The sequence below is a fragment of the Polypterus senegalus genome, unplaced genomic scaffold (genome assembly GCF_016835505.1).
Source record: "Polypterus senegalus isolate Bchr_013 unplaced genomic scaffold, ASM1683550v1 scaffold_5080, whole genome shotgun sequence".
Lineage (NCBI taxonomy): Eukaryota > Metazoa > Chordata > Cladistia > Polypteriformes > Polypteridae > Polypterus > Polypterus senegalus.
Window position 1 is genome coordinate 1 of NW_024386561.1, and position 18,850 is coordinate 18,850.

The 18,850-nt window shown below is 37.3% G+C and overlaps 1 protein-coding gene across 1 annotated transcript; it reads right to left on the reverse strand.

Moving 5' to 3' along the window:
* Positions 1–4: 4 nt before the first annotated feature.
* On the reverse strand, positions 5–16,444 carry LOC120522752 (sacsin-like; the record flags this gene model as incomplete). Its single annotated transcript, XM_039743483.1, has 3 exons — positions 16,379–16,444; positions 15,807–15,876; positions 5–10,603 (listed from the first exon to the last, which is right to left on the reverse strand). Coding segments are annotated over exons 1-3 (10,735 nt in total), but the record flags the coding sequence as incomplete, so codon positions are not given.
* Between the last annotated feature and the right edge of the window lie 2,406 nt (positions 16,445–18,850).

Sequence of the window (18,850 nt, forward strand, 5' to 3'; positions counted from 1 at the left end):
TCTGATGGGCTTGTTGGTGTTGAGGGAGTACTATCTCTTATATTAGAGCTTTCATCTTGCCTTGAAAATTTATACAAATCCAGAGAGCTGACTATCTTGTACTCACTATACCCAATGTCAATTTGGAAGTACTTTCCCAAAAAGGCTGGGTTCTCCTCTTCTTCTTTTACCACCTCTTGGACTATAATAGCATATGTGTAGGTTGGCTGGTAAGATCCATATACATCTCCCCCTTCAGAGTCAACAAGATATCCAACATACTCTCCAGGATAAAAAACGTTCATAGGATCCATAAGCAGTATGTGGTGGATCTCTGCTGGAATGGGTGTACCAGGCTGTGGAAGTTCAAGCTTGGATGGCTCAGTGGAATCATATTTGACACCTAAATTGTCAAGTTTTTCAGTAATCCTGTAAATGTCATTGCATCCAAGCATGGCTATCAGATAAGAGGTATCAGAAATCAAATTGTCTGTTGCTGATTTCAGTGTCATTGCCAGCGCTAACAAAAAGTTTATATCCTTACTGTCTGAGTGTTGAATGTAGAGATGTATTACAGAATTTCCATATCTTTTCAGAAATGCTAGAGTTTCACTTTTACTGTGTGGTATAGGGCTGTAGCCTTTCACCCTCAAGGTTGTCTGGAGTTTCTCAAAACAAGAAACCTTTAAACCTTCTCGAAGGGCCCTGCATAATCTAACTGCTTTTTCTTCGTTGACCACAAAAGCATTGTCATTTTCATGTTTCATAATTCGAATGAGCCCAGTAATAAATTGCTCAGATGAAAGAAGAAGCTGTAATCGACCTTGAAGAGAGCACAAAGCACCAAACTGACACATTTTTGGAGTTTCTTCATCCAGTTGTTCCTCTAAAATGCTGCTAAGAAGTTGTGGCCTCATTTTTTGTGGCAGAAGCATTATCATTTTTGTATGGAAAGCATGATCTTTTCCTAAATAACACTGACTAAGGTCAACAAGCATCTGAACTCCAATGTTGCCTTGAATTCTGCTTTTGTAGTGGGGAGCATCATCAAAAACTAACATGTTAGATTTTGCAAGCCTTCCATCATGGCTGGGAAGGTAAAACATTAGGTCTCTGAGGCTTTCTAAGTCCTGCCGCACTTGAACTGGCTCATTCTGGAGACTTTTAAAGAGTCCTGATACTGCCCTTTTTACAGTTCTCATTTCATTGGGATCAAGTTGCTTTCCTTCAGAGTTCCTAAAAATGCGGCACAAAACTTCAACATATTGCTTTGTGGAAACAATGTCTTCTGTACCAAGAAGCTTAAAAAGCTGGTGAAAGGTGCCAAGCTCCAAAGGTAGTTTATACAAGTAAGGCTTAAAGTCAGACTCATTATCGAGATTAATAACAACTTCTTCTGGTTTAAGTAACTTCCAACCATCTTCAACCATAACAAATGCAGTTCCTCGTAATTGGAAGCGAAATTCTCTTTTATCTGCATTCAGAAAATCATACGTACTTCGTAATACTTTTACCCTAGTTTTCACCATGTCATCATCCAGGTTAGTTAGATTACATATATTTTTGCAATTGCTAATAACTTTTTCCAAAGGTGGATCCAGGTTGACACTCAGCATAGCCAAAACTTGATCAAGTTGCTCCTGTGCTCCCTGACTGCTTCCATCCTGTTCCTTAATACTTGTTGGTGTGGCCTTTTCTGGGAGAATGGGGCAAGATGTCCAAAGCAATTGCATAACATCTGTTTGCTTAAATTTTGGATTTACCTGTGAGCCACTGAAGCGGATAAGTGGGAGAGTGTTATTAACCTCCTGATACTGAGGATGAAGTCGAACAAGTTCAGCTGGAGCACGTTCTGGACATAAAAATGGAATTATTGAAAGCTCCTTGAGAAATACACCCAAAAACAAATCTGTCCGCTCATTAAAGATATGATTTAGTAAAATGTCAACGATAGTCTGTGCTTTTTCCTTTGACCAGTTTTCAGCCTGTGCCTTTACGCTCACGTCCCTTGCAAACTGCAGCAGCTGAAGCTGGGAAACCATGTATTTCAGTCCTATATTTCTAAGGAATGATATCCACGAAGAAATAAATGTAGCTCCATTTTTAGGCTTTACATACTGTTCAATCTTTTTAAAGAAATCCTGGGGTATGAAAGCCTTTTCTGGGAGCATCACTTCATAAACCTTGACAGTACGATCAAAGAATGTTTTTGCAGGTTTTAACCTCTTTGTTGCATCATAAATAAAAGAAAGACTCTCAAGTTTTTCAAAAAGTTGTTCTTTAATTCCTGAAGAATCTTCCATATTTGAAAGTCTGCTTTTTAGATAAACAAGGTGCTCAATCTTAGCATCATAGGATAGACTGTCAAATTTAGGAAGAAGATGTTTCAGATAAACTTCAAGATCATCAATAGGAACGCAACCAAGGAAATAGTACAGTTCTTTTAAATTGGGGTTGTCAAGAAGAAATGCAGATGATGTTGACTGAGCCCACTTTTCCATGTCAGCAGAAGGAATAATTTTTGTCAATATAAAACATGATGCAAACTTTGAAAGGCTGGTGTACTGGCCACTGACAGACTTATAACAAGGTAGCATTTTCAATCTTTCCACATCATTTTCAGATAGATTACTTAGATTGCAATTGAAGTACAAAAGTAGTGCTTCAATGTCATTATCCATTAATCTTTCAGTCTTAAAAGCAGAAGATTGTATCATGTAGTTAATTGCCTTTAGTATGCTGGACGGATTGTCTGTGTTTGCTGTGTGCATAGCTAACAAAGGCACCAAGGAATTTTCTTTTGAACATATTTTGTTAAGGGCTAACTGTACACATCCTCCTTTCATCAAAGTGTGAAATACTCTGTCATTTTGTCCATTTGGAAAAATAGCAGCATATATCAAGCTCAGGGGTAAAAGGATATCACACTCAGGAACAACTAATTTATTGCTGGAGACCATAAACTTTATACATGGAAGCAGTGCCCAATCCTTTAATATATCGAGGACTGTATCAAATTTTGGCTTAGTATCTGCTTGTTCCTCTTTGATGCATACATTTTCACTAATGAAGTGCCAAGTACTTTTCAGCCAAGATTCACTGGCATAGTTTTCTTTCCACCTAACAAAAGACTTTGTCTTATATTCACGTGGTAATACTGAAGATAATAAATCACCAAAGCTACTGATGTCAAAGGTCTTAGCAACACCGCAATTCATGAGAAGAGTGCTATACTTCATGTAGAGAGTATTCATGAAAAGTTCCTTACGTGGGGAAATCAAATCATGATAAGTTGTCAAAAACTTTGCCCGCTTTCCATCAAACACTTGGAGAATGTTGTCCATGGTAATCAACAGTGGCAGTCCTTCAATTTTAATTTCACTCTCCTCTGCGTCTTTGAAACAGTAGTCAACCAGAAGTTTAAGGCTATGAAAAAGTTTGAAATTAGACTGCTGTAATCGACATGGAAGTTTTCCAATGTGGCAGCACGCGTCTGGAGCTGAAAAGGTTAAAAGAAATGATCTTACATCTGCTGGTGTGACATAGCTTACAGGAATCCCAGCATCTTCAAGACAGTAATACAGGCTTGCTGTTTCCTCACAGCTATAAACCAAGTTAAAACCAACATCTAACAACATGGTTTTCAATCTATACACATTTTCTGCAATTGTTTTTCGCGTAGTAATGTTATATTCCGTGTTTTTCAGATGCTGGAGTTCATCTTGAAGCAAATTATCAAAAAATGCTCTCCCTTTATTGGTTGTGGACGTATTTACCCAGGATATATAAATAGTGGAGTGTAATTCTGTGTTGTCCATGTGGGGAGCTCTTACAACAGGAAGTAAACGTTTTAAATCTGCATGAATACACCTGTACACAGCCTTAACAAGACAATACCAGTCTGGCTGAAAGTCAAGCCTATTTACTGGGAAAAATGAAAGAAACTTTTTCAAAGTATCTTTCACAATATGAAAAGGTGTGCCCTGTATTACTGTAATGGTTGGATCAGCACCGGAAAAAGAACGCCGTTTTAATTGTATAAGCAGCTCTACATAAGCTGGAGCAATCAAAGCAGTCATAAGGTTATTATTCCAGTCACTTCTCACTCCAACACCATTGTCATCTCGCCACAGATTTCGCCTTGCAGAATCCAAAGCAAAATGACCATTTACATGAAAAGGTAATCCCGTTTCCAGAGACAAAGGTAAAAAGCAAAAAGCTCTGTAAAGCTTTTTATAATTATGACTAATGCAAGCCGCAACACCACCCCGAGGAAAAAGTGTGATATCTTCATTCTTGTGTGCAGATATGACACTTTTTGAGACATCTTCCATGTTTGCAAATCCCGATCGGTTACATACCAGCCAAGTTGTAAGGTTGCCTTCAGAGTCCTCTATATCCATAGTGTAAGTGATCTGCTGTACTGGTATATTTGGCAGTGGCTTTTTTTTGGTGACACTGTCTATTACAGAGGCATGGAACTGTTTGCGTTTCAGTCGATCTCCCTCTGTTATTTTGGCGATTACAGAGTACAAGACCTTCAGTTCTCCAGTGCTCTTATTAATTTCACAGATAGAAATTTTTTCCATGTGATTCAAAAACATAAGGAGCTCTGCTCCATCAGCCCTGAGCTTGTCCAACAGATTTTGTACCATTCTGTCTGAGGCAGGAACTGAAGAAATTTCTGATACTTTAGCCATTTCAGTATTCCGTATTGGAAATCGGAACATTGTTGAATGGTTAAGCTTAAAATGGTCTCCCAAATACAGATTAAGTACATCAGAAAACTGTGTCCTAAAGTCAGCATCCAAGTCCCTAAACATTCTCCCTGGACTGACAGACGTTGACCCTGGTGCATATCTTGCATGAGGATCAAATATGCAAAGAATGTCATTATTTGATATAAAGGAAGGACAGTCAGTGATATGATATACTGAATTAAAGCCTATACCATATTGCCCGGTTTTACCAGGATTCCCTTCTTTTGTTCCTCTTCCTAGATTCTGAATTCCTCTGATATCATCTTCTGTAAATGGTTGATTGTTGTAGACACAAAGAGAAGGGCCCTGAAGGGGGATCCATTTATCATCAAATATTCTATCTGTTGGATGATCTCTTGGATCATACACAAAATAAATTTCTGTAGCTTTAGCATCATCTGCATTTTGAAGAAGCTCCTTTAACATTTCCTTTTCTGACGGATATGCATTAAGAATACTTTTAATTCGACTTGTGAGTTTTTCTTTTTGCCCAAATTCACTTCCAAGTGTGGTAAAACAAATATTGGATGCATAGCGCTCTAAGGCTTTGTGGCGCTTGGGTACTGCACCTAACTTCACTGCTACTTCTCTAGGAATATCACTGTGACAATACTTGACAGATGTATCCCTGACTTTAATCCAAGGGCAATCATTGTAGCACAGAGATTTGGCCGCTTGCAGAGTAAGATTGGTGTCTGGTAACAATATGTTACCATATTTGCTTTGGCAAAATTCTTGGTTTTTATCTCGGATTAAACCCCAGATTCCTTCACTGATGATTCTGCGGCATAACTGGAAGTTGTCTTCAGTAAGCTGACCACAGCCACAATCATTTTTAACAGCTTCAAGTACAGCAGCAAAATTTTCCACTGAGAAGGTCCGCTGCACACCAGAACGCTCAAATAATTCACGGAAACTGTGCCGGTATTTATTGGGTAGCTGATACAAATAAGGAGCTGAATCAAAGTTAAGACAGAAGGCAACTTTAGCAGGATCAACATAGCTGTTCTCAACAAGAATGGAATTGAACATTCCAAATTGTTTTGTTACTTCTTCACATGTGCCTTCATTCTGTAGTATTTCCTCATGAAGATATTTGTAACATGCATTAGTAATATTTTCTTGATACAGGGTAACACCATCAAATGATTTTGAAAGTTCCTTCAATTGGCTGATAACAAGATCAACTGATGGCTTCTTTATTAACCCTAAAAAGTCCTTCACTGCTAGTGTGATTGGACCACACCCTTTAAAGGAAGGAGAATTTTCATTTAGTATTGGCTTCATTAAGCAGACTGTATCCTGGTGATCAGTTGTGTAAAGGTCATTTGCTGCAAACATCACTGAATGTTCAAAATTGTTTCCATACCAAGGTAATGAGAAACCAGCAGGCTTTGTCAAAAAAGGAAGAAAACAAATATTCTTCAATTTATTAGCTAGCTCTTCTTGGTTTTCTTTTAGCTTTAACTTTTCGTCAATCAAGCTGAGTATAATACTGCTTCTCTGACATGCTGCATTGTGGTCAGTTTTGTTGAGAGCTGCTACTGACTCAGCACGTTCTATTAAATCATCCCAAGAAATATCATCCTTTGCCATTCCCAGTTGGACAAGTTTTATCAAACAGACTGGATTTATATAATCTTGAGAAGTTCCCTGTGGGAAACGGCCATCATCTGCATCATACAGTTTGGCCACCCTGCCCTCTGGATGAATGAGGCTTGATGGGAGAACCAGTTTATGTGATTTGGCAGAACATGGTACACACGGAGTTACTTTCACAATTGAAGCAAATTCCTCTACTTTTTCATTTAAAACATACAGCATCAAGGGATCCCTGAGATTTTTTTCAATTTCTTGGATATGTGGAAAAAACACATTTGTGAAAAACTGTTTTTCAGTTAAGGTGTTTTCTTGTAAAATGCTTTTGCATCCTGCATCTTCAAATCCCTCTTTGATCCAATATGGCAGCTCAACTGCACATAGGTTTTGGGATCCACTTTTACCAAGATACTTCAAAAAAATCTCAAAAGCTGCTGGGCCAATATCCTGTCTGCTCAGTAAAATGTCATCAAGGAACCTGACATAATTAATAGAAACCCAGCTGTGTCCATCTGAGAACAATTTGGCAATGTCTTTTTCGCCGCCTTTGGAAATTTCTTGGTATACTCCTTGAGATATTAAAGCAAAATCATCATGTACAGATCCTGGATCGGGCCATGCTGCATAGTATTTGTAGTCAACTAGCTCACCACTGACTGACATGACCCGGAGTGTGCTAAGGGCTTCCAAATAAGCCTGGACTACTACATGCCTCATGAACACAGAGTTCCATCTGCCTTTTGTATCAGTCTTCCAGACCTCCTTTCGATTAGAGGTGACAGCAAAACATCCATTGATATGGACTGGCAATCCAGTCTTTATTCGAAGTGGTAGATAGCAAAACACTTCACCAATGGGGCTAGAATTTGTTTTAACAGTCCACTTATGGTCCTCTGTTTCTGAGAGCAAAACTGCAACTCCACCACAGGGCACTAATCCCAATCTTTTACCACTTTCATTTATTGAAAATTTAAGTGCTTCTCCAACATCCATGCAAGAAGAAATAAGCCAGTTGGTTACATCTATTGCCTTCTGTTGCATTTCATCACTACCTCTTTTTCCCTGGGTTCCTTTTGCTGCTGATTCAAAGTAAGAAGCAGGGTCATCTTCTGGACCTCTAAAAAGGGGTGACTGAAGATCAACTATACGTCTGAAGACATGATGGAATTCTTCAACTATTATTCGAATAAGAGAAGATGACTTTGGAGGATCAGAGGGCACTTTATTTGAGTGGGAAGCTTTTTTCATTACCTTTGCTGCTGATTTTAAGATGCTTACTGGTCCATACATAGCTTTAGAGGGGCATACCAACTTCTTGATGATAACAACATCTTGTGAAACTGCTGGGTTTGGCTCTTCCGATTTCAAGTATTTCAAAAACATAGTACCAACATGTTGCGTAAAAAGAATCAGCCTATGTCCACAAATGCTGAACTCATCTACAAGCGAGTAAATGTCAGTTGTATTATAATAGACACTGCTTATTTCACTCACAGCTGCCTCTTGTTCAGTTCTGAAAGGAAGCCGGAAGAGAGTCCCGTTGTACCGGTATGGTGACTCTAAAGTTAGTGGCAACTGGCAATTAAAGACATTAATGAAGGGCTTAAACTGGTTAGGAAACTTTCTTAATCGCTTCTGTTGTTTACTCCAATTGATTTTAATTCCAGGGTTTGATTTATCTCTAATATGTTTATTTATATGATTAATATTGGGGTCAAACATGATCATGAATTCTCGGCTCATAATGATGGGAATATCAGTTACATGGTAAACAGAATTAAATCCAAGTCCAAATTTTCCCACTTTGTCAACTTCACATCGCTTTATTGAGCCACCTAACCTGGTTATGTTCAAGAAATCTGAATCAGAAAAAACAGAGTTGTTAAAAGACCACAAAGCAGGGCCATGGCAAATAGCCATACCTGGATCCAGTAGATTTTCACGCATGTCAAGGTTTTTGCGCATATCAATTAGGAAACTGCACTCTGTTGCACTTGCATCATCCGCATTTTGTAATAGTTCTTTGAAAATGTCTGAAACAGATGGGTACTCTTCTAAAATGTTTTTTATTCGTACAGTTAGAGGTTCCCTTTGACCAGACTGTTCAAAGCCTAAATTTTCTGGATTGATTAATCTTGTACTTAGACATGGAACTTTCAACCACTCAGCAGTTTTCATAGGGATGTCATCATGTACCAGAATGATTGGCTCTGAGACATCATCAATTAAGTCATTTAAGTCATCCACTTTTATGTCACAATAGCTACATTCATGAATAGACCTCATTACTAATCTGGCAGGATCTTTGTTGTAAAGTATGGGGACAGCTGTATCAAGATCTACGGGAGTCTGACTGTTGTATAGCCATCTAAAAATGCTAAGCAACAATAACAGGTTCTCCTTGCTCTCCTCAGGTGACATTTCCCCATTACACTTCTCTTTAATACAATTAATAACTTGAAAAACATGACTAGGTACTGCTTCTTCCAGTGATCCAGAAATCCGGAAAAGTCTGTGGAATTTTACCATGGTTTTTGGCAAAGAATGCAGATATGGCTGTAAATCTAAATCCAGAATTGGTTTTAAAACGGTCTGTGCTGGAGAGGCAAAAGTCTTGCCTGTCCAAATCCAATCAAACGTCAATGTTTTCAATACTTGGCCAGCATTTTCTAAGTGTTCTTGCATAAATTCATATATTTCCAGTAGAATCTGCTGAAACTGATACCAATCTTCAGTAGTAAATTGCTGTGACCGATGCCAGTCAATAACAGCTTTTAAATGCTGCAGCACCTGGTCCACTTGAGGCTCTATTGAAAGTTTAAGAGCTTTTTTCATACTTGGAGAAATGTGCTCGACAAGAGCAACTGATGAGCCCACCAATACAGCATGAGACACATCACACATACTACTTAGACAGCTCAAACTCAATGAATCTCCTTTCCATGCAAGGGATTGCGGGTAATTTGGAGGTCTTTCCTTGCAGACTGGAACCCATTTTATTTTCTGTAAAGACAATTGGGCCTCTGTTGATTTTACAAGGTTTCCATGCTTATTTAGTACTTTAAGAAGTGTCTCAGCTTTCTTAAAAATAGCATCTCTTTCAGTTTTAACATTTTTTTGCAACTGTTCGATTTTCTTTGCTATTTGCAGAAAATCCTTTTCGTTTAGCTGCAATTCATTTTTTAAGCCCACCTGTCTTAAAGAATGAACAGTATCTGAAGATGAAGTATATATAGTAGGAGGAAACCAAACATGTTCATCTGAATAAAATAAGTTTTTCAAAATTTCGATTTCTGGATCAAAGAGGTCTTTGGCAGCAACAAGCTTTCCTTGCGAAGTAAGAATAAACTTCAATGATGATAGCCAATCCACCACTAAGGAGCATTCATTTTTTAAGTATTGCAAGTGTTTAAGAACCCATAGCATGATGTCTGTTACTTCCTCCTTAGAGTAAAAACCTTTTTCAATATCATCAATTATTAGCTTCAAGCAGTCTGTACTTTTCAGTTGTTCCACTTTCAGCATTGTAACAAGTCGAATAGTAGCTTCATCACTGCTGTCAACAACTGTGGCTGACATTCTAATGCCTGGAGGGAGTTTAGCTGTATGATGCAAAACTTTGCTTCCCCTTATCATTGTAAATGAATCTGATGACTGTCCAATTTTATTAAATATCATCAGATCATGCAATAATTGACTTTCTTTCTCATTGATATCCTGTAAGCCAGCAAAATAATGTCTCAGGGCAATCTTGAGCTTTGTTGGAAAAGCTGCAACCTGACTGGCTATTCTTTGAGGAGACATTCTGTCCATGATCTGTAATACTGAGCTAGGAGTTGGAGGGTGAGTATATTTTTTGAGTAGAGGGTGTTGCAAGGTTGGATCCAATTTTTTCACAACAATTCCACCAACTTTTTCAATTATTTCAGGAAGGAATTCAGGTAGAGGGGATTCACCTTCATTTTCTAAAATTATTGGAGAAGGTGTTTTTAATCTTAGAAGCTCCAATGATGTCAAATTATCATCTAAGGGACCATTTGGAATCAACGGCATGTCGTCAAAAATACTGAGATCATCTGCAAAATGTATGTATAAGTACTTCCAAACCATTTTTAACCAGGTGATGCTTGGATGTTTCTTCTCTTGACTCTCTGGGTACCATTGGACTACCAAATCTCTACTAGGCCAGGTTGATGACAAAATTTCTTTAATGAGGCGTGCAGAACGTTCTGGTGTCAAGTATTGTATCTGTGTGCATTGCCTTCCTGTAAGATAAAAATAAAAAAAATAAAAAAACAAGACATTTTTAATTGCATTTTGGTTTCAGTACATATTAATTACAATTATATTTTTTATTGTGTGTGATCCATACACAATTTTGTATTGGCAGAACATTATTTTACTGGGAAAAGTAACAACAAATTGCAAAGTGTTTCTTTACGATTTTACTGTACTTACTTTCTAAAAACAGCATCAAATAAAAATATCTGCAACTAAAGCTATGTGAATTAAAAAATGACTAGCATAATATTTAGTGCAAGAAGACAAAATACTAGTAATAATAGTAAAAATTTTGATAAACTGACTGTTTAGATAAAATTAAATAGATGGAACCAAATACACATACAACACACTTACAGTAAATACTGATCTACTGTATATTTACAGTGAATATGTGCAATACAATTAATGTCTGAATTACCAGAATAATGTAGTCAAGTCATGAATGTCAGTGTATTAGACACTTTAAATGGCAGGGCAACTGATTGACTGAATTAATGCACAGAATGCAGAAAAAGTTAAGTTTCAGTCTTACTGTAAAAGAATTTCACTTTCCTGGTGGAGAGTTTGTCACTTAAACTGCAAGTGTTCTGACTCATTAGTTACCTTAGATAGAAGTATCAGCTAAAAGAAAAAAGTGTATAACAATGAATAACAATTGATGATGATCCTCTTCCTTACTCTACCCTGGTACTCAAAAAAAAACCAAAAAAAAAACAGACAGACAGACACAAATAAATCATGCGTTGCAAGCTGATCCCACAGATATTCCTAACTGCTCCAATCTATTCCAGAAAGTGCAGGAATATATTCCTCTAAAGTAAACAAATAATAAACATTACTTTAAATATTTTAGGAGAAGAGTTTTATTTGGATGAAAGCAGGATCAACACAGATTTTAAACATATTAACCTTTTATTGCAGTATGTGAACAAGGATTTCAGTTTTTATCTTTTCATCTCTTTAAGATGGTTGCTGTTTAAAACATGTCAAGCCCTACATGTGCATGAAAAAAAGACTGCACTTTTAATCTGGCAAAAACAGACAGAAATAGAATGTAAATTTCTAATGTTACTGTAAAATAACACGGTAATTAATATGCCTCAACTACTGTACAATTGAATTTTTTAAACTGTTGAACTGTTAACTATTGTAAATAACAATGTTTCATTTAAAATTTGAATTCAAAAGAAGAATATGGTATACTCATGGTATTTTTCAAGTCAAAGATATTTCTTCACAAACACAGTAGATACTGTATTCATTTGCCATGCAAAATTGTGCTCTAATGTTAATTTTTTTCAATAATTTTAAAAAGAAACACATAGCTTGTAACTTGCATTTTATAATGGAAGTCATAGGGCACCAGGCCCGACCAGAAAACAAAAGCCTAAAAATGTACTTACTGAATATGTCCATTTTATTGAAAATTTATTGTGCACTGATCTGTTTCTTAAGATTACACATACATTGTAAATAACTTATACATGTCATTTTCAAACAAAAAACACTGATATTATAAGATTCTGCCATTTTCAAAGAAGACCATCTGTGCGCTGTAACTCAGTGCTTGCCTTCCTCCACAACAACCTCTCATCTCCAGGGGCATGGTTCTCAAAACTATCTATGCCACATGCTTGGCATCATGTGTATTTCTGTAATTATGTCAGAACTCCACCCACGAAGGCCAGTGTTATCACACAACAGAATTGGTAACTTATCCTTACCTCAAAAAAAAAAAAACAGTATTAGGAATATGTAATAAACTTACTGTTTCCTGATCCCTTTTGTTGTCACAAACATGTGGTAGAAACACAGGATGCAGGGTTTTCTTATATCTAAACTATTTCTGCTTCAATGTGGACATTTTCAGTATGTTTTCAGGCATTTGTTTTCCGGTCGGGACCCATGCCCCATGACTTCCATTATAAAACACCAGGACAGGCTATGTATTTTTTAAAAAATATAGAAGACACTCAACTTTAAAATACAATCTTGCATGGTAAATACATATATGCCATGTTTCTGAAAAAATAACATTCAACTTGAAAAATATGGAACTTAACCTTTAAATGGAGGTGATCTGCTACTGTCTCCTTTATTCCCAGGTTAAGAGACAAACACAGCTACAGTTTCTGAGAGCTCGGGCTATAATGTTGAATTTGGCGTAATATTAAACATCCCTCCTTTAGAACAGAGTTTACTATAATAATATATAAAGCTCTGACTAATCTTGCTCCTTCTCATATTTTGGAGTGCCTGTCCTCATATTATCAGTTGTAATCTTAGATTCTTTAATGCTGCTTTGCCAATCATTTCAAGAGCTGAACACAAAAAAGGGTGACATGGCCTTCTTGCTGTTATACACAAAAATCTGGAATGCTTTACCAATAGAGATGCACTAGGCTAAAACTGTGAAGCATTTTAAATTAAACCTAAAAACCCTCTTTTTAAGTTGGCTTTTTTCATAGTTGTGCTATTGTTTTCTTTTGTGAGCAGTTCTAATAGTATAGATTACATACTGCAATATCACATATTTTCTACATTTACAATCATTACTTATCTCTCCTATACTGTTTTCTTTTCTGGTTGTCTCTGGTGGCATTTTCTGCCTCTGCCATTTGATCAAAGTACTCTGTGTTCATCTGTAAGGTTGCAGATTCATTTTCTACAGCATTTTGCAAACTGGAGTTTTTGATTTCATGTCCTTGGCTGCTACCTAACCAGATGTATCATTATAATCATTAAGAGACTTAACAAATGAGTTTTGTAATTTAATGTATATTTAAGGACTCTGGCATTTCTACTACTTACTTGTTTATCTGTATTATTTATTTTTTTACATATTATTTTATTATTTTATTTAATTATCATTTTAACTGTAAATTTAATTTTTAACTTCCTGTAAAGCACTTTGAGCTACAGATCTTGTATAAGAAATTGCTATAGTAATAGTCTAAAAGTTATTATTGCTGAGCAGTGTTACTTAAGTCAGCCAGACCACAGAAGAGCAAATGACAACCAGAGGGTGGAATTGCCAGACTCAAGGTCATTTCTCATGCCTATAATAGTTTCAGGAAAACAGGCACTGCTTTTAGTGTATTAATATCAATGCATGTAGTTTTGTTATACTGATTGTTGGCAAGGAGTGAGGTTCTGATCTGGTTATACTGGTGAATTATTTAATTTAATATTTCAAAGATGGAATTTCATCTCATGCCTACATATTGTTTCACAATTAGGACAAAAGCACTTCTGAGTCACATTAAGGGTGTGGGCAATACAATTGAACAGAGTGCACCCATAATGCTGGTCCCATGGACTTCGTCAACTCTCTTTACAATCAGTGATGCACTTATTCTATAAGTATGCAGTTTTTAGAAAATGCAAGCTGCAAATACTTTCACAGTTTTGTAAGTGCTGTCTTCAAGAGTAATCACAAATAACACCGATGAAACAAGATAGATTTATTTACCAGTAGTGAATGTGCACAACAGAAATTATTTTTTTTATAGTTTTGTGTCCAAATATTGGTAGTGATTGAGTATCCATATATTTTTTGATAGGTTTGATTTCAGCCCTTACAGCTGCCCAAACAATGATGTTTAAAGAGGGAATATGTTTCAGATGTCAAATCTATCATATTTTGCAGGTGTGTTTTGCAGGAAAGCTCCTCAAAGCTTTTGCCATAATGAAAAAAAATATAGATGCATAACGATAATACAGGTATCTTGACACACAAGTTCAACACATTTTGCTATTGTTTGTTGCTTAATACTAGCAGGGACCACATCTTGCTTTTTTCTGAAACACATTTTCATTTGACCGGTTTAAATTTGATAGAAGGGACTTTTACCTGGCTGGGACACCTTCTTAAGGGAAGAATCAGGGGAAGGAGCTTGTATGGGGCAATACCTTTCCTGGGATGAAACATAGCAGCCCCCAGAAACCTCCCCCCGTTGGATTTGGAGCATAGAAGCTCAACACTGCTGAGCCCTCCTCAGCAGGACTGCCACCCCCCCAGAAGTACGCCTGGAAGGAGATCACTGGACACTTGGGGCATTTCCGGGTGCTCCATAAAAGGACCTGCCTCACTCCATTCAAAGACCTGGAGTCAGGAGGAACTGGAAAAAGCAGTGGAGGTGTGAGAGAAAGAAGGAGGGACAAGAGAAGTAAGTACTGTGTGCTGTATTGGTGTTTATTGTACTGTACTTGCTGCTGTGGAGAGCGAGAAAGAAGCACTTCCCACATGAATAAAAAAATGTGTCTCATGCTTGATCTTGTATCTGTGCCTGTTGTGTCATGGGTTTGGGGATCTGTGCGCTCCCTGGTGGTCCCACTGCGAGGATTAAACAAATATATGGTAGATGGTACCTGATTTGTGTCCATTGAACTTTAAAACTTTGCCACATTTGTCACAGCTCAGATAGTTTAGCTCCTTTTCACCTGAATCTAAAACCAGTGAAAAGCTGGTCCAGATGTCTGACTTCTCTGTCTCTTTTATTGTGCTGCATTGGTCTGTTTTGATTGCCCTTTTCAGATCTGCTGGCTACAATTTTTCAATATGTTCTGAACAGAGGGTGCTTGGAAATGATATCATAAAAATAATGTCATAACAATTTAATTTTTAATATGTAAACAAGTTTTATATTGTAAAATTGTGTTAATATTCAAAGTATTAAGACTTTACAGGAGTGTTATTAAACATTGAAGACAATTTGTCATCCTGCATTTGTGCCACAGTCTCAATTTGGCCACCCTCTTGCATCCCATGGGATCCCAGTTCTCATAGACATGTCCAGTATAGTTCCTGAAAACTTTAATCTAATAACAATCTCCCACACCAGACAATAAACCCTAGGGCACATGACCTGACTGGAACTTCAGTCTCACTTTATCCATCAAATTTACTTTCAAGGGGGGAAAGCGAGTTCACCATTCCACTGTCAGGATACAAATTAATCCTTCTGAATGTAGGGATAATCATTGGTTGTGATCTCCAAGTATTCCAGCATAGCCATTTCCAGAGATGGTGAGGACTATGTTTCCTTTATAACTGAAACATTCATCCTAATTACTGTTTAACACTTCAGACCACCAACTCATCTGCTAATCAAGACTAAGCACAATTTCTATATGGTTCTCATCTATTTCAATACACTTGACAATGTGAATCTTTTGAACTACCAACATAACCTCCATCAATGCTAGACCCAACTTTACCAGATACCTCTAGAATTACTTCTTCTGAAGAATGCTGAAAAACAACATTCAAAAGTGTCTCAAAATGTGTTGCTAATCATTCCTGACAATATCCTCAGCCCTTAAGGTTAAATTATCCTTGCCTTGACTGATAACAATATGGGTTATGTTCTTCCTAACAAAGCTAAGTAAGTGATTAAAGCGTCAGATACCTCTTGGTCACACAATCCTTTCTTCCAATATGAAAGTAGAAATCATTAGAATCCATGATTTATATTATTTAAATTTTAATTAGTTATATGGTGGACACATTCACCCACTTACAAATTTAAAATCTTCTATATAAATTGCATGAATAAAAATGCAATGTTAAATATTGCTTGAAAATAGTTATTTTTTGGAAAGAATCAAATGGGTAGTATGGACCAAGTACAAGATGATGGAAAAGTAAGCTCTAAACAAAAAACTGCAAATGAGGAGGAAACATTGTAAAAAAAACTAAGGAGTGTGAGGAGATCAACCTTTACACTAGAAACATTTGGTATACCTCTCCTTACCTTATAGAAATTATTAGCGCCTAAAGTCCAGGATGTACATTTCAACCTCATGATGCAGGCCTCCATAATTCTAAGAATAAATAAAGCTAGTGTAGGAGGCAAAGTCTTCAGCCACAGGGTACTGCAACTATGGAAGAAACTGCCTACCAAAATTAGACAAGCCCCATCAGTGTCAGCATTTAAATCCTGTTTGAAGAAAGAGGATTTTAGTTTGTTCCCTGGTCCTAAACACATCCCTTAAGTTCGGGATATTTATATTCAACTGGCAAAAATTGAAACCTAGACCTGCACTTCATTAATAAATTTGTGGAGAGTAAAAGTTGTTCAGAAGAAAATCCGTTTGTGGCTAAATAAAGCTGAATGTCATCTGTCTATGTATGAAAGTGAATATCAAATTTTCAGATAATGTTGCCTAATGGAAATGAGTATATTATGAACAATAATGGGTCCAAAATAAAGCCCCTAAGGAACATCAGAGGAAGAAAGAAGATAGCTAATTTTAAATTATGAATTGCAACACTGTGACCTCAGACTGGCCTGTGGGTTTCGGATTTCATTCAGTTAAGTACACTTGGGAACCAGGGTGAATAAGTTGAATATTTGACAAAAATTGATTTAACAAGAGGTAACATGTCCACAAATAAGGAGAGGTAATATAAATCAAGGCAGCATTTTAAGTTAGAACTCTCCACCACTGTGACAGGCAAAGAGGGTAATTTAACATTCCCCATAATACTTAATTTATCTATGGATATATAAACAGTGCACATAGTGAAGAAAAAGTTTCTTCAAGGATCAGCATTATTGCGTGTAACAAACATGTGAATAATAAAAACAACAACCTCTAAAGATACAGTAGCCATAAAAAGCCAACAGCTGCTTCAAAAGAAATCAGTATTGAAACATCAGATTTAGCGAGCCTGGGACAATCCAGCTGCTTATCACCCAAATTGCACTGCATCTGATCTTCATACTCCATCTAGAGGGTGATGGGCTTATATAGCAACATGGCTTCATGGCTCATCCAGCCACTATGTACTTGCTGTGGTGGTGACACAAAGCTGTCACTTATGAAGCTGTACCTGGCAGTCTACATCTCTATCCTCACCTATGGATCTCTGAGTAGTAGTTAGATCCATCCATCCATCCATTTTCCAACCCGCTGAATCCAAACACAGGGTCATGGGGGTCTGCTGGAGCCAATCCCAGCCAACACAGGGCACAAGACAGGAACCAACCCACCGCAGGACACACACTAGGGCCAATTTAGAATCGCCAATCCACCTAACCTGCATGTCTTTGGACTGTGGGAGGAAACCGGAGCGCTCGGAGGAAACCCACACAGACACGGGGAGAACATACAAACTCCACGCAGGGAGGACCCGGGAAGCGAACCCGGGAGTAGTTAGATAGGAACTGAAAGAATGAATCTGTTAATACAAGCAGCTGAAATAAGTCTCCTGTACAAGGTTGTCTGTCTCTTTTGCAATACAAGAGAACATGAGAGTAGAACCACTGCTATCATTGGATTGAGAGGCATCACTTAAGTTGGTTTTGCCATGTGGTTACAATGCTTTCTGGGCATTTTCCACACATTGGAGGAAGGCCCAGAGGCAGACACCGGACATCCTGAAAGGATTATATGCCTCAACTGTTCTGGGATCATCTGGGTATTCCCCTGGAAGGTACGAGGGAAATTGCTGGAATTAGGGAGGCCTGGTCAGCCCAGCTCAGCACACTGCAACCATGTTCATCAACCAGAAAAACAGAATGAAAACAATGATAAATAAAACACAACAATTACAAACTTAGTAAAATAATTTCATTGGTCTCTCATCTATGAAACTTAGACTATGGGCTTTGTGAATTTAAGGTTCACCTTTTCAGCGCAGCCATGTTTTACAAGTGCAAAAATAGTAAAATCTTATTCAAGTTTGCAAAACAGTCATTTGAAAATGCTGGTTTTCCTGTAAAAGTGAAAGAATGGAGCTTCTACTATGTGAATGTTGCCTACAGACAGTCAAGAAAATAGTTTTTGAGACCTACAATGAGATTTTATCAATATATCTAACTATAAACACTGGCAATGCGCAGTTTTGGGTAAAAAAATGGAGATGTGTGAAACAGCAGTGCATTTTGACATCTTCTGGTATGGGACATAGACGATAAATAAGAACCATATTCAACAAAAGATTCATTCTGATAAGGCCTTGCTCTCAGTGAGAAACATCACCCAGAATTCTTCCCAAGCAGCAGCTCATCAGACATGTCTACTCCACAAGGCAGGTTTTAGAAAAAGCTATTTTATTCAAAACAGGAATTTTGATAAAGGAAACAAGTAAAGGTAATTCCTATGTCCAGGGACTTCTCTTGCCTTCTGCCTGTGTTTGCTGGGATAAGCCCCAGCTTCCCTGACCTACAAATGTGGATTAAGAAATTGGATGGATAAACACATTTTATACAAAATACCAT